Genomic DNA, 26,330 nt, shown 5'->3' with positions numbered 1-26,330 from the left:
TTTTCCATAAGTTTTAATTCATTTTGAAGTTTTTTTTTACCTCCTGCTTTTGTGGTGCTTGTTTGGTTCTCCTAGTTGTAGTTTTCAAATTAACAAGCTATTATCTAGATTTATGTTTTAAGTGGAGAAAAAAAGGGGGGTAGAAATTTAGAATTGTTATATTTATTCTGATTACACAAGATAAACCTTACCAGTGATAGGTCCAGGGAGGTTTTGTGGTTGGAATTTTCCCCTGTTTTTTTTTTTGTTGTTAAATTTTGGCAAGAATGAGCAAATGTTAGTCTTGAACCCCATATTTTCTGGATCCACTCCATCTAACATTAATTTTCCATTCCTTGAAAGTTTCATTCACTTTTCAGTCTATATAGGATGACTGCACTTAAAATCATGGAAAATTACCATATACCACATTTAACTAGGCATAATTTAACAACTCCAGGGTTATATTCAGGATAACTGGGGCATATCACATCTTTCATTTAATATAATGGTATATATAATAAGTAAAGGGTTAGGATTTCCATCTTAAAGATGTCAATTGTAACAAGATATTTGTCAAGAAGACCTAGAATGTCGCAGGAAAATCAATTGTCCATGGTATATGTAAAGCAATGAACTTATTTATATACATGTACTACTGTATCATTTTTCTAGTGGTTTCCCCATTGTAAATTTGTGGTTGTACTGTATGGTTCTCTGGTAACAGGCACAGATTCATTGGGAGAAGACTTGGCATATAGTCCAGCTAAAACTGGGAATGCATTTTCTTTTTGCATGGAGTCTTGATTATTCCCAATCTTGCCTTGATTTGTGTAGCCTTTAATTCTGTTTACTCACATAACCTGCTATCCTGGATCCATCATTGTCTGGTACCAATGGATTAAAGAATTTGGATTTCAATTAATTTTTTTTCTCTTTTATTATAGGTTGGAGCTTCTCTGTTTGCCAGTAACATAGGCAGTATTCACTTTGTTGGGTTGGCTGGATCCGGGGCTGCATCTGGCATCTCTGTCGGTCTGTATGAAATTAATGTATGTATTTCACAACCTCAGAAATAAAAGTCTGTTTTTTGGCTATAGACAACAGAACATTGATGTAAAAGGCACTATGGACTGGTTGGTTTCACCAAAAACTATACGGATTAAAGCCTAACTAAAGTTCATTGACCTTATTTTGGTGACATTAAATACATGAATCAAAGCATGACTGAGGTCCCTTTGACTTTATTAGAAGCAACCAATCTGCCCTTATACTGCCATTTGACTCTTTATATTTGAGTAACCTCTGTATGAAATTAATGTATGTATTTCACAACCTCAGAAATAAAAGTCTGTTTTTTGGCTATAGACAACAGAACATTGATATAAAAGGCACTATGGACTGGTTGGTTTCACCAAAAACTATACAGATTAAAGCCTGACTAAAGTTCATGGACCTTATTTTGGTGACACTAAATAAATGAATCAAAGCATGACTGAGGTCCCTTTGACTTTATTGGAAGCAACCAATCTGCCCTGATACTGCCATTTGACTGTCTATATTTGAGTAACCTCTCATTTTATCAAATTATTCAACTTTGGCTTATAAGTCCTGAATATCAATTTCTGTTCATCTTGTTATGGGTTAATGGCTTTATGAATTTTTTTTTGTATTATGAATATTATTGAAGTTTTTATTTCATTTCACCCTTTGGTAAATGTGTGTTTTTTAAAGAGTTTTTTTGATATTGAAGTGGTAATGAATTTAATATTAAATAAAAACATTTAGAACTATAAATTTTCTGGTGAGTAAGGGTAGGCAAACTAAAAGAAGGACAGCTCTGTTAAAAAAATTTAAATCCAACTACTGCCTAGACATGTCTCATAAAAAACCCCAAATAATCATCATCACACATACAGATTGCAAGAAACTACTATATGAACTGAAGGCTAGCCTGCCATGCTAAAAAAGTATGATTGCTTATATAAAATATACTGGAAATCACTGGAGCGAACCCCAATTTATGCAATTCAGCTCCCTCACCCCTTTTCAGAATTTCTGGATCACCGCCTTCAAACACTTATTGAATACTGGTAAAAGAAAAATAGGTGAATTTCTCTTGTCACAGGAATACCTTATTCTTTAAACTTCACCAAAACTATCTAACATAGTCCTACTGTAATGTCATCTGCATTTCCCATAGGAACTTTGGTACATATTTAGGAGTAGCCTCTAAATGTCCCCAGAAATGTCTCAGACTGCAGAAATTTACATATCTATGTCAAATTTTATCTTGGAGATACTCCCTTTAGCAAAAACACCTCTGAAATGCTAGAGTGAGTCTTTAACTTTATGGATTATAAGATTGAATCTTGCTTTCATTCTATATGGATCTGTCATTTGACTATTTCCAGGTTATGATTGATATTTTAAAATATAATATCTTTGTAATTACTAAGCTCTTCTATAGGTTCTTTTGATAAGGTAATAAACATATTTGTATTTGTATGTATATCTTAATGATCCTGGGATTTCTATTTCCAGGCTATGTATATCTTAATGACTCTGGGATTTCTATTTCCAGGCTATGCATATCTTAATGATCCTGGAATTTCTATTTCCAGGCTATGTATATCTTAATGACTCTGGGATTTCTATTTCCAGGCTATGTATATCTAAATGACACTTGGATTTCTATTTCCAGGCTATGCATATCCTAATGATTCTGGGATTTTTACTTTCAGGTTATGTATATCTTAATGATCCTGGGATTTCAGTATCCAGGTTATGTATATCTTAATGATCCTGGAATTTTTATTTCCAAGCTATATATATATCTTAATGACCCTGGGATTTCTATTTCCAGGCTATGTATATCTTAATGATCCTGGGATTTCTATTTCCAGGCTATGTATGTCTTAATGACACTTGGATTTCTATTTCCAGGCTATGCATATATTAATGATCCTGAGATTTCTGTTTCTAGGCTATGCATATCTAAATGATCCTGGGGCTTTTATTTCCCAGCTATGTATATCTTAATGATCCTGGGATTTCTACTTTCTGGCTATGTATATCTTAATGATCCTGGGATTTCTATTTCCAGGCTATGTATATCTTAATGACCCTTGGATTTCTATTTCCAGGCTATGTATATCTTAATGATCCTGGGATTTCAATATCCAGGCCATGCATATATTAATGATCCTGGGATTTCTGTTTCTAGGCTATGTATGTCTAAATGATCCTGGGATTTCTATTTCACAGATATGTATATCTTAATGATCATGGGATTTTAACTTTCAGGCTATGTATATCTTAATGATCCTGGGATTTCTATTTCCAGGCTATGTATATCTTAATGATCCTGGGATTTCCCTTTCCAGGATATGTATATCTTAATGATCCTGGGATTTCTACTTTCAGGCTATGTATATCTTAATGATCCTGGGATTTCTATTTTTGCCAGTATATGTATCCTCTGGGGTAAGTAACAAATCAGACAGTTTGATATCTTTTATTGGTATGGTATCTTGCATTTAAAACAATAAAACTCTCACAAATTGCCTTTAATACAGTAAAACCTGTCTAAAAACTGAATCCTGAATAAACTGGTAACCTGTTTAAGCCAGGTACTTCTTCCTTTCCTATCAGTTTATATGTAACAGTCCATTAGGGATTCAATTTAGACTGGTTTCACTGTTCATTTCCTTGATTTTAAAAAACACAGTTATCATTATAAATTTATAGCAAAAGTTAAAAAAAAACTGATACCTTTTAGGCCAAATAAAATCAATTTGTAGATTGTCATTCCCTACCACCTGTAAAAAATTGAACCCCCCCCCTCCCCCCCAAAAAAAAATAACAATAAAAAAAATAATTGGCACGGGAATTTCAAAATCAGGATTTTCTAGTATTGAGTTACTACTAGGCACAAATCTTTCAGTTCTTGGTGACAAAAATGATGTTTCTTCTCTGAAACTAGTGTGGCTATGGATTTAGAACATATCTGTACTTAAAATAGCAAATATTAGGTTAGCAAATATCTTATAAGAAATAAAAAATATAAAATAGAATCCTCTAACAGCCCCATATTTTTTTGTGAAGGTGGGATGAGAATCTACCTTTTAGGTTTACCTGGCCTTACAAGAACTGATTAGGTCAGCTTGCAAAGTAATATAGAAATATATCTTTCCAATTAGAAAGTAATGTTTGGTATGGTGTAAAAACTTTTCTATCAATCTAGTTTAAAGTAATTTGTCACATAAAATCATACCTGATAAAATTACTATCGTGCATTTTTAATGAAATGCTTTTTTATAAGTGGAGATCACTGGTAAAGTACTGTTCTCAGAAGTGTAATGGTTCTTTTGAAAATTACAAGTAATATGTTAAGTGACCCACATTTTTTATTCCTAAAATATGAAAGAATCTCAGATAACTACTTAATACAAATTTTATACATCAGTTTGCAAAATAATGAAAGTGTGAAAATTCCTTTATCAATAAAAATGTTGAAAAAAATCATCTACACTATAGTTTAAACAAAATTATCTTGAAACCAAGTTCTGTGACCTTTTTTAAAAAGAGGATTTAAACTTTCTATCATTTCATGGGTATTTTTTATCTGAGTTTGAGATAATTGTCATTTAACCAATGAAAGAACATCTCTATTCACTGAAGTTATAATTTCACAAAATATCTCTTCTAGATTTATATCAAAATATAAAAGTGGTGACATTGGATAGCCAGGGGTGGTTACAGTGAACATAGCTATTGTGTTTGAAATGCTAAATATATAAATAAGCAGCAAATACAAGGTGTTATCAGGGTCTAATCTAGACAATGATTGATTGATTGATTGATTGATTGATTGTTGGGGTTTAATGCCTGAGCAGCCAGGATGACAAGGAATAGTTTTAGTCAATTCTGTTTATGAAAAATAACAATACTGATTTTTTGTCTCTGTGATAATAGGATAATTACTTGGAAAGATTGAATAACCAAAATATGATCACGAGTGTCAAAGAATGCCTAGATTTAACAAGTGTATGGAACTTGTTTCATGGGCGAGTTAAATCCTCAAGCGTTCATGACATGAATGATCATATTTTGATAACCAATTTATCCTGTTTATTATATATATTTTCTTCATAATTTATCAATACTTTCAACATGAGTTTTAAATTCTATGATTGGCAGATTGATATCACAGCTGTAACGTTTTGGTGGGAGAAAGTTCAAGAGTGAAATTACCAAAATTTATTTCACAGTGTGAATTATCGCAATTTATTACACTGGGAACATTTGGTAAATCACTGCCATCTATATGATTATCTTTTACAAAGACCTCTCCCTGTCAAAGACAAATGGGAGAAGTGAGCACAAACAAGTAGAATTTTTTGTTTTATATTCCTTCTAGGTTAGGCCCTGAATGTGATATTAAAAATATGAAAGATACAAGTATTTACATCACATAGTGTACACTTAATTCTATAGATATTGAGATGTTGAGACTTAATGATAATTTATACAATTTGTAGTCCCATTCAAATGAAATGCTAATGAGTAGAAAAAACTTCCTGATTTTGATATATATTGTTAATTTGGTATACCTTCTGGCATTAAGTGTAATCACTTCAATAGACACATTGGTGTTATCTGTGGGGTAGTCATAGCATGCTTAATACACATTTCTGCAAGGAAATTTTTTTGTTCTACCCCATGCTCTACCTTGTGGAAGTACATGTCTGGTATGCTCATCATCTTACACAACAATTACCACCAATGGGTATAAATTTTTAAGCCATTTTATAAAAAGTGCAGTACACCGAATTTGTTGAAGGTCTTATATTTTCAGGCGTGTTACATAGTGCCTAAATTTAGGAAACATTTATATTGTATCTTTATTGAACTAAGACAGCTCATGGTTGAGTTTGTGATCAATGTATATATTGACTTCCCATATCTTGTGTATTCTGTAAGGTGGTTGGATGTTCTGTCATGAGGAAGCATGTGTATGTTATCTGTTTAATTCAAACTTGATTTTTATCTGTTATCTTGTATATATTTTTATTGTAATTTATTTTTTTTTCAATTTTAGGTATTTACCATGCCAGAATACATGAAAATGAGATTTGGAGGAAAGAGAATACAGATATATTTAGCCATATTATCCCTGTTTGTTTATATATTTACTAAAATATCTGTAAGTATAAGCCATTAAAATGAAGGTCAAATGAACTTAAATTTCAGAAAAGGAAAAATTTGCCTACTAATAAGTGTGGACCTACATGTGTGTTACATATGTCATCTGGTTAGTAGGTTGACCTGTCACACTACATAGGAAAATGGTTATAAACACAGTCGGACAGATGAATGGAAGAGTTCTAGGGGTTTAATCCACCTTTTGTTGGATAATTTGGTTGATTTTGTAGAAAACTTTGGCAAAAATGAACAAATTACAGCATGGAACCCTTCCTTTTTAAATTTTCTGGATCGAACTGCCTCTCCCTTTTTACATGTTTCTGTATCCACCTTTGATACAAATAAAAAAAATTTATTTGAAGAGTAATGTCTTTTGGGGCACTATCATCTCTCTATAACTTTGTAAACATAGTTGAGGTACATGTAACTGATAGAACTTTTGGTCGTCAACAGATATAGCTGTAGTAATGTCATGACCAGAACAATAACAGTAATTATATCTTAGTAAGTAGATGAGGACATGAGAACTTGTAAACCCTCGTCTCGTAAGAACCTTTCATGTTCTTTTTTAGTGTGTGTCTGTTTTTCTCTGTTTAGTCTTTATCCCTGTATTGCATTCTTTTGATTTCCTGTAGAATCTTGGTTCCTTTGATTACTCTTTCTCCACTCCACCCTAGCTCCTTTTTAGCCATGTTGCAATGAAGTTGAACTCAGCTTTTGGTTTGGAAATAATGGGCGGGAGTGTATCAACATTGGTTTCTGGATGAAAACTGGAAAAGTTTATATCCAATTCAAACGAAACATAGAGATATTGTTACATAGTAGGTAAGTGCCAATAAAATCCCAATAGATTTGGGGAAAATTTCATTTAAGGTCAAGGTCGCAGTGGCCAAAAAACTTTATCCGTAAAATTGAGATTTGTGAAGATAACGAAAACTATTTACATCTGATGCAAACCGAACTTCTGGATTTTGTTACATACTAGATAAGTGAGATAACTCTTGATTTGGAAAAGTTTTGGTCAATGTCAAGGTCAAGTATGCCAAAAAAAATTGATTTTTTGCTTAAAATTAGGATTCCAGACGATGAAAGTATACAGGTGCAAATAGTGCAATGAGCTGGCATTTTAGCATTCATAACATTTAGCCAAATATGGTTGAGAACAAGTTACTTTTGAGCTGTGTAAGGCTATTTACTATATGGTCAATTTAAATTTTTTATGGAGGAGTAAATAATAATCACCCTGTCTGTGTGTGTTGAAAACTGTCCATCTTTCTGTTCACATTTCTAATAAATGGAACCTCTTTCAACTGTTGAATGCATTTCAATAAAACTTTTTTTTGAATATTAACCATCATATTATGTACAGAAGTGCATGATTGGAGATAATTTCTGATGGATTACTGTAAATTAAAAAAAAAAAATTGTTCATGCAAAGGCCTAGCAAACCTAACATCTCAAAGAATTTGTTAAAGAAAAATTCAGGTCTCTAAAGGTTCATATCTGATTGAAAAAAGGTCACAATAAATATATTTTTTTCTCTAAAAATAGCTTGCGCACCTTGGTGCATTGTGATTTTATGTTTTGAATTAGAAAAAGATATGGATTTTTTAGCTGGAACTTTTTGCTTCTACTCTTGATTGAAATCTGATGTATTATATGAAGTGAAATTCCTTTTATGCAATTTTAACTTCCTTTTGGCAAATAAATTGTCTCAGTATTAGAAATGCAGACTGGAGAACTTAGGTATTGCGATTATAAGTATAATCTTATTATCTAGCACATAAATATGTGCAGTTGCATCTAATCAATGTGAAAATACATTCTATTTATAATAATTCGGTCATGAGCATGCATTAGATAAGTATGATTATAAAAATTCAAGGTTTAGTTACATTATTTATGTGAGTTTGGAGGAATCAGCCATGTTAGAAGAATTGAGGAAGTGAAACCTTCAGCCTACATTGGATAATTGCAGAATCAAGTAATACAGGCCCAGCAGGTGTCCAATTCTACTTTCAAGAATGGAAGGTCCTGGAAGTTTCAAATGAATGGTGTGCTGGAGCGAAACACTTCATTAAAGTGTCAATTAATGTAGTTTAAAGTCCCAAATGAAATTTCAAAGGTCTTTGGTCAGAAATTCATGGTCCCGGACCTCAGATTACTGCTAATTAAAACCTAAGACCAAATTGTAATGTTCCTGATTTAGGCCTTGGGTCTGTTATATGTTAAAAAAACTTTAATATATATTCTTGTGAATTTTATTCTTTAGATTTATATGCATCAACCATATTCTAAACAGCCCTTTACTTCAGTTTTTTTTTTACTTGTCTAGGCTGATTTATATGCTGGTGCTATATTTATTGAGCAGTCACTGAACTGGAATCTATATGCTGCTATTACACTTCTGTTAGTCATTGCTGCTATTTTTACAATTGCAGGTATGCATTTGTTCTAAAAAATAAATTCCTGAAGGTTAGAATTGGATGTAGTGTTATGTCACATAAAATTCTTTATCATAGAGTTTGTGAATAAATAAACGAAAAAAGGGTAATATTTTTTTTTTTTTTTATATACAAAAGGGAGATAATTCAGCATTTAAAAAATACATCCACTGTACATTAATTTATTATAACATTGTTGTACATTCAGAATATCACAAGATTGTTACACCTGTACAAAATGAAAGCAGTATAAAAATGATTGATGAGTCACAATTGTATAAATTGCTGGTGCTCTTCATAGCTTATTTTTGTTATATTTGTGTAACGGGAGAGCATGCTCTAGACCGCTTGGTGACAAGTTAGCGACAAACCAATTTGGCTAAAAAATTAATCCTTTAGCCAAATTGATTTGTCGCTGGCTTGTCACTGAGCGGGCTAGGGTTCGATCCTCGGTGGCGGAGTATAATTTTGTGAGTCAAATCATGCTCTCCCGTTACATTTGATTTGTGTTATTTTGAGGTATATTAGTGATTCGTGAAACAGGAAGATAAAAAAAAAGTTATGTTGGAAATTATACCCTCACTCACTGCATGTGGCTGTATAGCGAACACCTTGTCCATCCGTCTGTCCGTTACAATTTTTCAGAACAGATTTCTCAACTTCTGCTGAAGGGAATGCTTAGATATTTGGTACACTGCTTTCTCATGATGACTTGTACTGTGTCTTCTCTTTTCGGGTTCATCTCTCATCTACTTCCTGTTTGCTGATTTACTTAGTAATTTTTTAGGTGATGCATAATGGAAATTTTCGTAACATTTCTCAGCTTCCATTACAGGGAATGCTTATTTGGTATATTTCTTCTTATGATGACTTCTATCCTGTCTTCCCTTTCCAGCTTTGACTGAAAATGGTTCAGTAGGGGTAGTCATAGCATCACGTAGTATGCAACATCTTTTTTAAATTTTTACTTTCCTGTTTGGTTTGATCCTTTCCATGTGTATTACTGTTGTTACATTGTATTTAATTATACATGGTTATGATTTGTTCTACCTTGTATTTTCTGGTAGGTGGTTTGACAGCAGTTATATGGACAGACTTTGTACAGGCCATATTGATGATAATAGGAGCTATTGTTTTGATGGTCTTAGGTAATTAGATTATTGTAAGGGTTGATATATTAAGTACCATTCTGTGTAAGAATCAGGCAATGGGTGGCACATCATATTTCTCAATTTGGTCTTTTTTGCCTCAAATACATTCAACACATCTAGAAAACAGCTGAACACTATTTAAATTTATCCTGAAGCATCGGTGATGTAGATATTTTTTGACTGCTTATATAAGGAAAAAGTTCGGAAAAATTTTCCCGCCATTTTTCCATAGTGCATTTCAACTAAATTTGACCTATCAGTGTCTTTAAAAAGGCGACTTTTCAACTACTCAGACTTTTTGTATCGCGCTAGAACTCTAATGAATAGGTTTCTGGAACAGGGTTATGTTGCTACAAGATTGAAGTCATCACTACAGAAGTTTTTATGATCATCATCATGAACTCGTGGACCGTTATGGTGTATCCATCAGCACCATGAAAACTGATTTATTCAACTGTCATAGTTTTTCTTTCCTCATTTGTCTACCCCGGACTTGACTTTTTATAAGCAACTCGGCAGGTGTTTCTAGAAAAGCAGAGGACGCTTACCCTACCAGTGCACCTGGTCCATGCTCCTAGTTTTTAGTGGAGTCCGAGTTGCTCATTTACTTTTGTTACTTTGTATGTATGATTTTAGTTACTTTATGTTCTTTGTTGTGTATGTCTGGTCTTTGTCCCTGGAATACATTCTTTTGATTACCGCTAAAACCTTGGTTCCCTTGATTACTCTTTATAACACTTTGACAGTAATTTCTTGAGGTTATGAGGTATAAATACTTGGATTATGCAATAAAATGTCTGTGTATTTTTTCTTCATGTGCCACACTTTATACACATTTTGCCTGATTCTTAGACGGAGAAGTACTTAAAAGAGTAATCAGAGAACCAAGGTTCTAGGGAAAATCAAAAGAAAGTAATCCAGGGACAAAGACTAAACGTAGAAAACAGACATACACAACAAAGAACATGCAGTAACTGAAATCATACAAAAAAACAAAAGCAAATGAGCAACTTGGACTCCACTAAAAACTGGGAGCATGGACAAGGTGAGGATTGACCTTTTCAATTGCTGGGTCCATATAGTGATTTCTCAGTAAAAATATTCTAATGGGAATTATCACTTTGTAAACAGACTAGAATAGAGATGAAACTTTGTATGAACACTAACCACTATTAGACAGGAATCAAGAAGTTTTCGCATTTCATGCCCTAATCAGCATAAATCCATCAGCTATATCAGGTGTTAAAAGTTGTGTCTACTTTTTGAGTGCATCCTTTCATTCCTCTGTACAATTTAGATATTTCTGGTCCATATTTGAAATCCTAGTTCAAAGTAAAAATTTTAAGTGGGTAATAAAATTTTTTAGTGTTTAATTAGAAACTGTGAGTGCAGAGTGAACATTTCGAGTGTAATTTTACATCACATTTTATTCACAAACTTTTATAAGGAACAGTGTGCCATAGAAAACTATCTAAATTGTCCCCAAGGCAACATGATGTAAGTGTGTACTGTTACCATCATTTTGTATTTAGCTTTTGCCAAGGTTGGTGGATTATCAGGGATGATAGAGAAATATCCTAATGCTATTGCCAACACCACCATACCAAACACAACCTGTGGATACCCGAGGAAAGACTACATGAATTTATGGCGAGACAGTGAGGCTGATATACCATGGGCTGGTGTTATAGGACTATCTATTAACTCTATATGGTACTGGTGTTCAGATCAGGTAGGAAATTATACATGTACATCCACTTGATACGTCAATCTTTCATTTGTTTTAAATTGTAACTTCTCTTAAACCATATTATGGATTGTAATTAAACTTTACACAAAGCATTTACAAAGCATGTTGATAAGTGCATTAATAAAAAAGATAAATAAAGTTCAATCTTAAAATTTTCTGATGGGAAGATATTTGTTTTTTTTTCAAGAAGTGGGAGACTCATGAAATAAACAAACTTTATGGAAATTCATATATCATGCAGTTTTTAGGGGAAAAGCCCTTTGGATTTAGAATTCTCAGGGATTTTTGGTTTGTGAGCATTGCTGATATATGATAGTGGAAAATACATCTCTCAGTTTACTTTATGTATATAGTATTGTCATTTTATTTTTCCATATTGAGAGATTTATCAGTTCACAGTGTTGAATTTTACTATTAATGTTCTCTTTGTTTCAGGTTATTGTACAAAGAGCTCTGGCAGCTAAAAACTTTGACCATGCTAAAGCTGGCACTGTATTCTGTGGATATTTGAAGATTTTACCATTGTTTTTACTCATATTCCCTGGAATGATAGCTAGAATCTTGTACCCAGGTGTGTTTGTAGTATATTCCCTCCTTTCTCTGCTGGGGACTCATCAAGTTATAATTTAAATTCTCAAAAACATAATCATATTGTACCTTCTGGAAAAAAAAATCTTGTTTTGCATGATATAGGAATACGGCATGCAAAAGAAGTTATCATGCAGTTTAGCTTCATTAGTTTGGCAACTTAACAAATTTCAAAACTGTACTACAAAGTATTTGAATTTAATGGCAACGAAGGCAAAGTGTTAAATTTCAATGTTTTATATACATGTATGCTAATTATCAAATGATAAGCTATGAGAAGGTTGTATTCGATTGAGAATCTAAATGATAACTAGCTTAGGACCTGGCAACATTTCCTTTTTCTATCCTTCATGATATCTAGTGCTTCACATATCATAATACAGTACCAGTTTGATTGTCTGTTAGAAGTGGTGGTATTTCATACAATTAATCCTATAAATATTTTTAAAGATTTCAGTGCACTTGCACCTGTGATTAATCAGTAGTATTTTAAATTTAACATTTTTTTTTTATAATCCCACCTAAGAATTTTCCAGTATGATTATACAGTTTATTTAATTGTAGAAAGAATCCATTTGTCTTGTAATGTTGTTAGATTGCTGCTAATTTCTTTTTTCTTGAAAATTTCATGTAAAAAGAAGAAGTCAACAAACTGACAAGTGCATAGAAATAAATGATGAGTGTTATCTTCCCATGTAAAACAGCCAAGAAAGTTCGGAGTCTGAATCTAATGGTAAAGAAAAGTCCCTTTTCTCCAGAAAGATTTTTTGAGAATTTTGAGACTTTGGCAACCCTTGTGAAAACCTGGCTTTCAAAACTATCTTCATTGTTGTCTTTAGTAAGTGTTTTGGATGAGAAATATATTTTGAAATATCAAAATGCTTTTGAAATCTTTCTAAAAAAATCATAGAATTGGGACACATTTTTATTTTCTTGAAACATCTTTTTAAACATTGGTGTCCATAGGAGTAAGTTAATATAGAGTATTTAAGATATTTATGAATTGTTTTTCTTTAACATTTTGGTTTTGGGTGAATAATTTGTTTGAGTTTTAGGTCACTATTTGTAAACACATTTACATAGACCATCACTAAGTTATCAAATTGTAGAAATTCCTACTTCTTCCTTATTTAACAGGTAGAGATACTTTTCCTTTAACCACCATATTGTTAAGCTTATAAGTGTGAAGCAATTCCTTCTTTCTATACTCCTTAGCTGATCAGTGGTGATTCTTTCCTCTGTGAATTGACTTATTTTTCAGTTAACCAGAAGCAAACCATTTTGTCACTAAACCAACATTTTCCTTAGTTAGCCAGGAGTGATTCCTTCCTTCTATAGACCAACATATTCCTTAGTTAGCCAGGAGTGATTCCTTCCTTCTATAGACCAACATATTCCTTAGTTAACCAGGACTGATTCCTTCTTCTATAAATCAACATATTTCTTAGTTAACCAAGAGTGATTCCTTCCTCTCTAAACCAATGTATTACTTAGTTAACCAGTATTGATTCCTTCTTCTATAAACCAACATATTCATTATTCAACCCAAAATGCTTCCTTCTTCTATAGATCAACTGGTTTCATGGTATACCATTTTATTCCATAGTTCACCAGTAGTGATCTCTTCCTCTATATACCAAAATAATCTATAGTTAACCAGTAGTGATCCCTTCCTCTATATACCAAAATAATCTATAGTTAACCAGTAGTGATCTCTTCCTCTATATACCAAAATAATCTATAGTTAACCAGTAGTGATCCCTTCCTCTATATTCCAAAATAATCTATAGTTAACCAGTAGTGATCCCTTCCTCTATATACCAAAATAATCTATAGTTAACCAGTAGTTATCCCTTTCTCTATAGACAACATATTCCTTAGTTAACCTGAAGTAATTCCGTTCTCTATAGACAGTGTTGCTTTTTAAGATATCAGGATAAATATTGCTTTTTAAAAACATTTAAGTCAATGCTTATTTTTACATGTTTTCCATCACTTTGTTTTGGGTGGACTAGTTTGCTACAATCTGTACTACTGCTGTTTGCTTGTACTAAGACAGTAATCCAGTTAGGGAACTACCATTTGATTTTTATTCGGGTTAAGATCAAATTTGAAGTAAAAAGGCAGGATTTATTTTTTTAAGAAATAAAATGCCAATCAGGCCATGAGAAAATAATACTAAGACAGGATCTATTATTGTCCTAATATTTTTTTTTTTATTGAAAAAAAGGCAGGACCTAAATTTTCTCTAATTAAAAAGGCATGATAGAAAATTTGATCCCAACACCCCATAAAAATCAAATGGTTGCTCCCTTACTATTTACAAATTGATTTTGAAATTTGTGAAATGCTTAAGTACCATTCTGTGTAAGAATCAGACAACGGGTGGCACATTATATTTCTCAATTTGGTCTTTTTTGCCTCAAATACATTCAACACATCTAGAAATCAGCGGAACAGCTTTTTAAGTTTATCCTGATGCATCGGTGATGTAGATATTTTTGACTGCTTATATAAGGAAAAAGTTCTGGAAAATTTTCCTGCCATTTTTCCATAGTGCATTTCAATTAAATGTGTCCTTTCAATATCTTAAAAAGGCGAACTTTTCAAACACTTTGACAGTAATTTCTTGAGGTTATGAGATGTAAATACTTGGATTATGCAAGAAAATGCCTGTGTATTTTTTCTTCATGTGCCACACCTTATACACATTTTGCCTGATTCTCAGATGAAGAAGTACTTAAAATATTTATGATCATTTCTACATGCATCAGGTGCAGATTCATTGTGGATTGACCTGGCATACAACCCCCTAAAATAGGAAAAAAATAATTGTTTGCATGAAATCAAGTCTTCACTAATCTAAAAAAAATAAAATCAAAACAAAAAAAAAAAAATTAAAAAAATAAAAGCCTTGCCTCACTTTGCTGAGCCTTTAATTCAACTAATGCCCCCAAATATGAAATCCTGAATCTGCTCCTGAACATCTTGCTGTTTTTCAAGAGAACTTACATTAAAGTTTGTAAGAATCAGGCAAAATGAGAAAAATCAGAAACAAGCATGTCAAAACCCCACCGATCTGACAATGTAATATCACTCAAGGATACTTTTTCTATTTGAAAAGACCATTCTTTTATCTCTGCATCTCAGAAATTTTTCAATAGAATCTTAGAAAATTAGGTGTTTGACAGAGTTATCTGCCTTTGAAATGTTCATTTTCATTGCATTTCAATGAAATTGTAACTCAATGGTCCAGCATCATACGGAAAATCTTATCTGTTTTCCTTGATTCTGATGATGCAGATAGTCAAATCACTCTATCAAAATAATGTTTTTTTCCATACCTTGTTTCACCCACTGTCTGATTCTTTCAGGGACTGACGCTTAATAAAGTATCAAAATTTAATGATCCACAACATTGGTTAGTGCAGAGTGTAGATATTGCACAATTGCATTCTATTCAGATGAACATTATGGTAACAAAGATTTTTTTACATGGAAATCTCTAAGGGACTAGTTTTTCGATTGTTGTAATACATTTGCATGGTTTTATACATAAATAAAATGCACAATTATTTAAAAGAATGGGCAGGGATAATCGTGTTAAGTCCCATTCTAAAATTTTTTACCTGCTGTCATGTCTTACAAATTTTAACTTAGTTAATTATTTCAACAGGTTGAAAATATAAGTGATTAAAGCTCCCAATTTACATTTCTGTGGGCTTCCATTCAAAAAGTTGTCTACTTCTGTCATAGATAATTTTGGATTTGAAAATTTGTTTACAGCAAATGTAAACTGCTGATGTTAGCACAAATCAATGTATGAAAACAACCCACTGATGTGGGAGCCTGCCTTGTCCCACATTTTTAAAGTGGCTTGAAATACATGTAGGAAATTTACATATAAACTGCTATAACCTATTTCTAAACGGGTTTATTAGCATAATGAAATATTGCATTATGAATATGCAATCAGAGCTACAATAATTTTTATACAAAATTTATTTTTCATGGGAAATGGGACTCTTCGAATTTTGTGTTTAAAAAATTGTTGCCGTATTCTTATAAATAGTTGTACCACCATTTTAAATGGTATTGATGTAGATTTTATTATGTTAACAGATACAGTAGGATGTGCTACACCAGAGACCTGTATGGAAGTATGTGGAAGTAGATCTGGTTGTAGTAATATAGCATACCCATCATTAGTTATAGATTTGATGCCTGCCGGTTAGTATTAAGTACCAGTCCATTTAAGATTCAGATCCTGCCTAAGATAGAGGTGATTCATGGTGTATAAAAACCCACCAAACAAATTATTTTTTTTGCCTACATATGCTATATTTGTAGGTAACAATAGTCCTTCCTGTTGTCAGATCTGTATTTTTAAGTAAACTGTACATTCATCTCCCTCTAAAATTGACCAATTAAACAAAGTCAAGAACAGTAACTCCAAATTTATATACCATCTACATAAGTACAACAACTGAATGACAAACTAAGGTCTCACTAACCACTTCCTGGTCAAATGGCCACCCCCCCCCCCTTCCATCATGTAGTACCAAAAACACACTGAACCTAGACCTATGCATTGTAAGTGCATTGTTTGTGTGTATTCTGATTAAAAGTAGTCAAAATAAAGCTGAGACTTTGTACTTTAAAACCATATATGTAATTTACTACAAAAGTGTATGAACAGTGTTTACATGTGTGCGTAATTTGCCTCCATGCTGTCAGTTAGCAGAAAAGGTCAAAATGTTGATTTACAGTATTTTTTATTCAAGTAAATTTTGTGAAGAATTTCTACGGACATCGTATCATTAGAGTAATGATTTTGAAAGCCTTATTTTCCAAGCTTTGTAATGGTATGCAACTTTAAGGTGTCATTTGTCCTGGGAATTCACTGTGAAACATTGAAAATTACTTGTTTAACATGTAAAGTAATGGAAACATTAGAAGTGGTTAGTGAGACCTAAGACTAGTTGTATGGTCTGGAATCTTTTCTAAATAAGAAATAAAAGTGAATTCTGTGGGTTTCAAAATGTATATAAACCTTCTGTCTGATTTTTATGGAGACTGATACTTAATAAAAATGATTAATGCAGGACATAGTATTATTATCTCTGCAACATTTGGTGATTCAATCAGTGTCTGTTTAAAAAATGTAAAAAAGATTTAGTAGCACTCCAGCTAAGAATCATGCAAAATGTGATACATGGTTGGAAAGCCTACATATTTTTATTTTTGATATTTTGTTTAAAATGCTCTAGTAAACAAAAATTTACATTTGGTTTTTCATATAACCTGTGTTCTTAGGAGATAAAAATCATATAGAATGCACTGTAGAATTCAAAATTAAGGGAGATAACTCTCTGAATAACACTCAAATACAATAGAATCTTTTGGATTTTTAATGTTGATTATCTCCTAAAAGCAGGCAGACTTGAATGAATAATTAAAAATTTCATAATATAGACCCATAAAATAACTTGATTACAAAAATAAAAATATGTAGTCTTTTTTGGGGTGTATCACTTTTTTTCAGATTTTGCATGATTCTTACAAAGACAGCTATTTTTGTTGGTTGCTAATTTTCTTAGAATTTTTCAAGTGAACATATAAATTGGTATCAAAATTTGATTTTATCATAATTTTGAAAAACAATGTCCCAGGTAGAGTACAATTGTCCAATGGAAAACATGTGAAAATTAGTATACAGAGAAAATTATAACTTTTTAGCTGTCAGGACTTTGGTTCTTACTATCAAACTACATTTTTTATGATATGAATTGTTAACTTTGCTTGATACATGTATGAGTTTTTTTTATAGTATTAAAAAAAATTTTGGTTGTAACACAATATATGAAAAAAATATAGTTTTAATAATATCCATTTCACTTTTAACTGTTAAGATACATCATTTTCAGGTTTTTCAAAAACATTCACAAAAAGTAGGTTGAGTACTTGAAATAGAAAAAATGAGTAATTCAATTATAGTAGTATTTACAATAATTCAAATTGTAAACTTAAAATTTATCTATTCATTTACTTTTTGAACTGCACAACTAGAGCTTAAGTTATAAAAGCTTGAGATAGGCCAATTCTTTGCATAGATATATGTTGATTGTATTGGAGGACAACCATTTTGTGTTGAGGGGGAGGGAAGTGTTTAAAGAAATTTTTTTAGCAAAATATTTATTTTCACCTTATAAAAAGATTAAAATATTTATTTTTCACATACATCAAATCAAATTATTTATTTTCAAACATGTAAAAGTATAATATTCTGATCAGAGTGATAAAGAATAAAATATTTTTTGCTTCCATCTTTAAAATGTTTATTTTCAAAAAGGTCTGAGTCACAATAATTTATTTTGAAGTTCTTTCAACCCACTGTATAAAAATGTTCATCCCTTTAGTGTTGATGCATTGTGAAAAATGAGTTTAAATATCCCTCGCTGGGTGCTTATTTCAGGAGCTAGGGGTTTAATGTTAGCCGTAATGTTAGCTGCTCTGATGTCATCCCTTACCTCCATATTTAACAGCAGTTGTACAATATTTGCTATGGACATTTGGTTACATATTAGAAAGACAGCCTCTGAACTGGAGGTCATGATAATAGGAAGGTAAAATAAGTTATCCCAATAATAAAATGGAATGTAACAGTGAAAGTAATACTTATGAAGACATTTCATAAATTAAAAGTGATACTTTTTTTTTTAATTCTTGCTTTTAATTACATAACAAGGCTGTAGACTAGGAATTACAAAATGACAAAAACGGAGATACTGCAAATATTGAATGTCAACTGAAATAAAAAACAAAGAAATATTCTTTGTTTTCTATATTTTCAGACAAGCTTTTACAAAATGACTAAGAGGGGAGCTAACTCAAATGTTGAAAAACAAGAAAAATAAAATAAAAAGTGTTAGAAAAATATGGTTTTAGACCCAAATTTTCAAAATGATAAAAAAGAGGAAGAACTCAAATGTTGAACATCAAGAAAAATAAAAAGATGTTTGAATACTCTATTGTTTAGTAGATTTTTGTTTTTGTAGGTTGAAATGAACAAGTTTTAAAATGCTTCATATCTGCTTCTCAGGAAAATATGCAACTGTTTGTTCATAACTTATGTCTAAAGTTTTATTTAAAAATTTCAGAATATTTGTGTTGGTATTGGTAGTTGTTAGTATAATATGGATTCCTGTGTTACGTGCCTCTGAGGGCAGTGAGTTGTTTGTATACATACAGGAAGTATCAAGCTTCATGCAGCCTCCGATATGTTGTGTTTACCTGTTGGCATTACTCTGGGATAGACTCAATGAAGTCGTTAGTTCAGTCGATTTTCCCATCTGAAGAAAAATGTTTTATGGTTAAAATTGTTTCTTGCAACAAAAATTATGGACTATTCTTCATGTAAATTTATTACATAACTTTGCTTCTATCTATCATCAGCTTCATAGATTAGCTACATTTCTAAATTAATTTTACATGGATGCTCAATGAAAACATGGTTATTTTATATAATATTACTTACTTGACTCTGCAATGTTAAAATGGAAAAAAAGTGAATTAAATAAGTTACCTACCTACATATGATATTGTTATGGATAGAATTACTTATAAACTATATACAATATTTTTTAGGGTGCATTCTTTGCCTTATTGGTTGGAATGGCAGTAGGACTAGTTAGATTCATTATTGAGTATTCCTACAAAGTACCAGAGTGTGGAGACCCAACACCTGATCCAAGACCAGCCATCGTTTCTAACTTTCATTATCTATACTTCTCTATCTTTGCCTTCGGTTTGACAGGAGTGACAGCTATTATTATCTCCCTTCTCTCAAAACCTATTGATCAGAGATGTGTAAGTTTACATGTTCAATACAGAATTGTTATACTGTATGTTATTATATATAAAAATACTATTGTTCATGGGTTACCAATTTTCGTGGTTTCGTAGATATACCAAACCACGAAATTTGGTTTCCAACGAATAGGAGATTTCCATAGATGTGTAAACTGATAACGTTAAAACCATGAATTCAAGAATCCACGAATTTGTGTTTCTTCCCTAATTCACAAAAATTGGTATCCACTCATTAAAGTACTTTCACAGTGGCATTAATTATACCTCTTCATAACATTCAAACAACTGCAGTATTGAATAAGCCAAGAAGGGTACGACTTTGATGGATTCTGTGTAGCCTATTAAATGTAGCTTGCCCATGTGTATTACAATTTTGTAGTACTGCTAATGGCTTCCACAATTTTGTATATTACTACTGCTCAAGATTTACTGTCACTAAATTTACAGTACTGTATATTTTAAGTTATTTGATGCATGAACATGTTTCTAGTGGAGTCTGAGTTGCTCATTTACTTTTGTTACTTTGTACGTATTATATTAGTTACTTTATGTTCTTTGTTGTCTTTGTCTGTTTTCCATGTCTGGTCTTTGTCCCTGGATAACATTCTTTTGATTTCCGCAAGAATCTTGGTTCCCTTGATTACTCTATTTTGCAAATAGGTTTCAACCACACCACTATATATTCATTTTGTATTCTATCCAATGGAATGCAAAATTATATTTAGATTTAACCTGATTTAAGGCCTTGCCTATGAGCAAACAGAGCTACATACGTACTTGTACTTAAATGACAACTATGATATTGTTGATTTCTTAACCAACAGGAATATGTGAGACTTCCTAGAACACTAGTTCTATATCAGTGTTAAGTACTTCTCGGTCTAAGAATCGGGCAATATGTATATAAGGTGTGGCACATGAAGGAAAAAAAACGCAGAGATTTTATTGCATTAAATAATTAATTATACCTGATAACCATCAGAAATAACCATCAAAGTGTTTGCAAAATTTGCCTTTTTAAGATATTGATAGGTCAAAGGGGTTGGTTCACTTTTCAAGATATTCGGCCCAACTATTTCTTGAAAATTCAAAATTCCCCAAACAGTAATATTTGTTGCTTATAATAAACTTTCAATGTCGTCTTTCAACAAAATGATATTGTAGAAAAAGTTCTCTGTCACTTCAGTGAAATAAATAGCTATGTCTTATCAATGGTATGATCGTTTGGTGAGTTTTTTCCCCGATTTCCTTACTTCAAACGAAAAATGTAGTATTAGCACAGCTATCAAACATCTTTGTATTTTGTTGAAATGCACACAGAATAATGGCGGGAAAATTTCCCCGCACTTTTTCCCTATCTAAGCAGTCAAAAATATCTATGTCAGAGATGCCTCAGGATAAACTTATATAGCTTTTTGGTTGTTTTCTAGATGTACTGAATACATTTTAGGCAAAAATGACTAAACTGGGAAAAATGATTTGCCACCCATTGCCTGATTCTTACACAGAATGGTACTTAGAGAAAAATTTTGAGATATTTAATGCTCAGACTCCTACATACAGATGTAGCATAATAAACGCATGAAAGGTTACATCTTTAAAATCAACGGTATTGATTATAATGAAGACAAATTAAGTAGCTGTCATTGTAAGAATCATGCAAAATCTGAAAAAATATGATACACCCCAAAAAAGGCTTCATATTTTCATTTTTGTAATTAAGTTGTTTTATGGGTGTATATTATTCATTCCGATCTGTCTGCAACAATGAAAATCCAGTAGATTCTATTGTATTTGAGTGTCATTTAAAGAGTTATCTCCCTTAATTTTGAAATCTACAGTGCATTTTATATAATTTTTTTCTCCTGTGAGCATGGGTTATATGAAAAACCAAATGTTAATTTCTGTTTATGAAAGCATTTTAAACAAAATATCAAAAATAAAAATATGTAGGCTTTCCAACCATGTATCACATTTTGCATGATTCTTAGCTGGAGTGCTACTTAAAACAATTGTTTGCATCAGTTGGTTAAATGATTTTTAGGAATGTTTATATGTCTTGATAAACAAAGAATTTTAAATACTTTTTTATAGCTTCAGCGGCTAACTTGGAAAACACGTCACAGTACACTACCTCGCCTTGACATTGATACAATCAGTTTTGATAAAACAGAGGTGTCATCCATTGAAAAACAGAACACGGAATTGGATGTGTTGGTGGAAAAAGGAAATGAGGGGGAGGGTGATCAGAAAGACGATTCTCTATTAGAAAAGGATGCTTTGAACAGTAGTGAAACTAAATTATCAGTGAAAGATACAGACAGTGAACCAAATGGATTACATGTATCAATTGAAGAAAAAACAAATCTTGAACCTTATACAGGTAACGGTAATATTTGTATGAACAAGGAATTTTTGAAAACTTCTGTAAGCTATAGTAGAAAGTACATTAACAGATTATTTAACTTCACTCTGGTTTCATAATATAAACACAGGTGAAATTTTTTCAGCGAGTAACATACTGTAAAATTTTTTCAACCTGTGAAAATGGGTCTGTCACTCGAAAATAGTAATTTTTGTCCATTTCTGGTCACTATTTGCTACCTGTGGGATTCAACTGGAGCAAATCAGGAACCAAAGCACATTCATCTTACAGTCTGTAGACCGTGAAGGTTACTGAAGCCAAATAAAGTGTGTTACAGTCATGAGTGGGGGGTCAGGAGCCCCCTGAAGGGTCATTCATGTGAAAAAATAAGGATTTTTTTTCCAATTATTGGCCTGTTTGTCCTAAAACCGGAAGTAGCCAATACAATGGGTTGACATTGATATGGTGGTGACAGAAATCATTCTTATTTAGTTTCCAGGCAAAATAGAGTACAACAGATTAATTCTGCTCTGGCAAGGGTCCAAGAAATCAACCCTACCCCCCAAAAAATCTCATTTTTTTTGACAGCGGAAACTCATGACCTCTTCTTTTAGCTTTCAAGTCATTATTTATTAACAAACACTCTATCAGATAGCCTCTTTTAAAGCACAGTCACACTGCTTGCAGATGGACACAAATTGCGCTTTCCTAAACTCAGATTTACACTGCCAGAACCAATAAAGTGGAACATTGTCCAATCCCAAACAGGTCCGGGTGTAGCACGATAAGGGTTAAATTAGTTAACAGGACAGTTGACAAAGATTTAAATACCTATGAAATGATAGAAAGTTTAAAATCTCCTTGAACGTCAACTATGCAGGTAACTACCTAAAAAAGTTCATCAGCTAATAAACACATAATCCATTATTTTTTGTATCTATTGGTATTTTTGTATTTAATCAAAAGAAGAACAAGTCTATTTCTTGAAATTACTCGCTGTAAGTAAAAGGCTGAAAAATATCGACTTTCATTTCTTTAGGTTGTTATGTATAATTAAGTTTAATTTTTATAGGTATGTTACACTGGCATTTTTACTTTCAGAAAATATTGGAATTTGCAGGAGAATTGCTTATTGGCTGTGTGGTATGGATAATGTAAATAGGCAGTCTCTTGCCAGTCATGGTGTAGTACGGGTAGATATGGTATCCATCAGGGAAAAAAGAACATGGAAAATCATTTCTAACACCGGTGCTGTACTTTTGATGGGAGTTGTATTGTTTCACTTCATATACTTCGCCTAATGTTATTGTTATCTGTTATTTTGTATACCAGTACTCAATAACATTGTGTTTCTTCTTGATGAAGTTGTGATTATAGTTAATGGGAAGAACTGTTTTTGTCATTTTAATTTATCATATGATTTGGTTTACAATATGATAAGGAAAGCACTCAGATGTGACCAAAGCTGTGTACATATCACTGGGTGTATCTTAAACCCATGTTATGATCGTCAACTTGATGCATTTAAGAAAAAAGATAACTATTATTGCTATCTTGTAAGAATGTACTGAACTTGTCTGTAAGTGGATGTTAAGAACTTTTCTGTGATATGTCTTTGGTACATGAAATGTGCAGTATTAAGGGAACAATAATCTGTCAAAAGATGCATTATTTCAGTAGATGTTTATGTAGTTAAGAGTAAATGCTAATTACACAAGTGTTACATGTAGCTATAGTATTCATTGTTAAAAGGTCTTCATTTGTTGATGAATGTTTTAATTTGACCATTTGTAATGCTGCTCTCAAATTTTATGCATTCGGGTACATCAGCTCTTATCCGCCATAGGTCATAAGGTTAAAGGGAAAGACCACCTTTGCATTAAGTTGGGCTCTTATGATAAATCATACCACGTAAACAAAAATAAATAACCTTTAATGCAAAATGCGCTTTTATAAAATGCTCAAGGCTATGTCAAGTTCGAAATCCTTGAAATATAAGGGGATAGCCATCTTGCAGGACTCTCTTATCTGAAGGAAGATCATAGCCAGATTTTATTGTTTTTTACCGATAGCTTCTGATTGGCTCGTGACGTCACAAAGTCGGTTTGGTACTGATACAAGTACTGCAAATAATATGTGAACAAAGAATATTCAGTAAATATTTCTACGATCATGTTTATCTAATCACCAAAACACAGTGACTTGTCAAGCTTACAATTGCACGAATGATAAAAGATAAATGTTCTAAAAGTTTTTTTTTTACCAGCAACATGAACATTCTTCGTAAGTAGCCATACGATTTTCCTTACAAATACTAGTCATCTGGCTTCAAATCCCGTTGTTCGTCGATGATGTCTGACATTTGCTTATACATGTTGTGCTTCATTCTCTTCTTCTATTCATTTTGGGTTTAAATTAAAGGGGAAAAGTCTCGAATTTGTGATTTCTTCAGACATCGTAATCAATTACCTATTTACTTTCACTTTACAAATCGACTTTATGACGTCACAGTTCAACCAGTGTTCAACCGGTCATGGTGGTGCCCATAGGCGTGGAAAATTAAAATTTCCTAATTATAAATCTCGATTTATTAATTAAGAAAAGGAAATTAATTTGTTTCAATTTAATTTTTATGAATATTAAACAGATTACTTTCAATATTTGTGATGTTCACAACAACAGGGTCTTTCCCTTTAAGGATGTGGATATTTGATATTTTTAGTTTTAAAGATATCAATTTAACAAACTCCCTTGGATATGAAGAGTTCCCTAATAGTGGTGTAAAGTAGAAAAATTGTTGACTTATAATTTCTTACAGCGAGTAATATAATTAATTTCAGTGAATAGAGGTAGTTTTCCCTTGATTTAATGACCATTACCTGATAAACTTCCTATAAGAACTAGACAGTTGACAAAGAGATTTCAACTTTCTATCAAACTTAGATTAATATATCTATGCCAAGATTAAAAGTTTAAATCTCCGTGTTAATTGGTCAGTTAAATTCTTAGGACACTTTATCAGGTAATGCCCATTCAATCAAGGGAAGACCAACTCTAATGCTTGAAGTTAACTATTTTACTCGCTGTAAGAGAGAGGGATCACAATCAAAAGGTGGGTAGTATTTCACTTTGATATCAAATCCTTTTATCATAATGGACAATCTTTACATTAAATCCATCCTGCATTTAGTAATGTTTAACTCAAATGTAATGACAGTTTTTGTCTTTAATGTTTGCTCAAAACTACCTTTATTTTATATAAATATATGGTGAATGTAATATTTTATATAATGTGTAATCTGAGAAATAACCTTATAAAGAGCACTTATGTTGCATACCACCATAAATATCACTGTAGTACCTTTACAGTTAATTATATAGTTAACTTCAGGAAATAGATTTGTCCTTCCATTGCTAAAATGTCACCAAAATAGCTTATATGACAATAGACCATGAAATTTTAACTTTCCATAAAACTTAGATTACCATAATATACCCATGAAATGATAGAAAGTTTAAATCTTTGTTAATTATCCAGTTAACTACTTAAGACTTTTCTTAGGTAATGTTTATTCAATCAAGGGAAGACAACTCTATTCCCTGATGTGAACTATTGTACTTGATGTAATCTATTATACACTCAATATACAGACTGTATTTTTATTGTATATTTAACTTTAATGTTTAATCAATTATGTTAAAAAGGCAGCTTATATAAAAAGTTCTAAGCAGATTGTTGAATTCTGTAGCCTTACTCAAACTTTATAAATTAAGGACATCTAAAAGAAACCTTTCTTGCAAAAGGTATAATGTTGGTATATTTTTGTGACCAATCTGAAGAAGAGTAAACCTTAAGACAATTTCTCTGTATTTTCTATGAATTATGCTCTACAGATAGTTAAGCTCTCAATAGGACCTATTGCTGAGATTACACAAAATTCAGGATTTTAAGGATGATTTCCATAAAATACATT

General features: G+C 31.9%; 1 protein-coding gene across 1 annotated transcript in view; it reads left to right on the top strand.

Annotated features, from left to right (window-relative positions):
- The window catches only part of LOC148611964 (sodium/glucose cotransporter 4-like), a 35,869-nt gene extending 9,780 nt beyond the window's left edge, over positions 1-26,089 (top strand). Inside the window, exons 3-15 of the mRNA XM_088593016.1 lie at positions 927-1,031; positions 3,406-3,465; positions 6,083-6,187; positions 8,522-8,627; positions 9,698-9,778; positions 11,314-11,513; positions 11,967-12,102; positions 16,242-16,349; positions 18,595-18,745; positions 19,280-19,448; positions 19,767-19,988; positions 22,086-22,374; positions 23,458-26,089. Coding sequence (XP_088449142.1) covers positions 927-1,031; positions 3,406-3,465; positions 6,083-6,187; positions 8,522-8,627; positions 9,698-9,778; positions 11,314-11,513; positions 11,967-12,102; positions 16,242-16,349; positions 18,595-18,745; positions 19,280-19,448; positions 19,767-19,988; positions 22,086-22,374; positions 23,458-23,657 — 1,932 coding nt within the window. The 3' untranslated portion in view covers positions 23,658-26,089. The remainder of the gene's footprint in view (positions 1-926; positions 1,032-3,405; positions 3,466-6,082; positions 6,188-8,521; positions 8,628-9,697; positions 9,779-11,313; positions 11,514-11,966; positions 12,103-16,241; positions 16,350-18,594; positions 18,746-19,279; positions 19,449-19,766; positions 19,989-22,085; positions 22,375-23,457) is intronic.
- Positions 26,090-26,330: the final 241 nt, after the last annotated feature.

The sequence above is a fragment of the Perna viridis genome, chromosome 7, assembly GCF_037379345.1.
Source record: "Perna viridis isolate PV_CMFRI_1.1 ecotype Kerala chromosome 7, ASM3737934v1, whole genome shotgun sequence".
NCBI classification, from domain to species: domain Eukaryota; kingdom Metazoa; phylum Mollusca; class Bivalvia; order Mytilida; family Mytilidae; genus Perna; species Perna viridis.
This window is presented reverse-complemented; position numbering and strand designations above follow the sequence as displayed.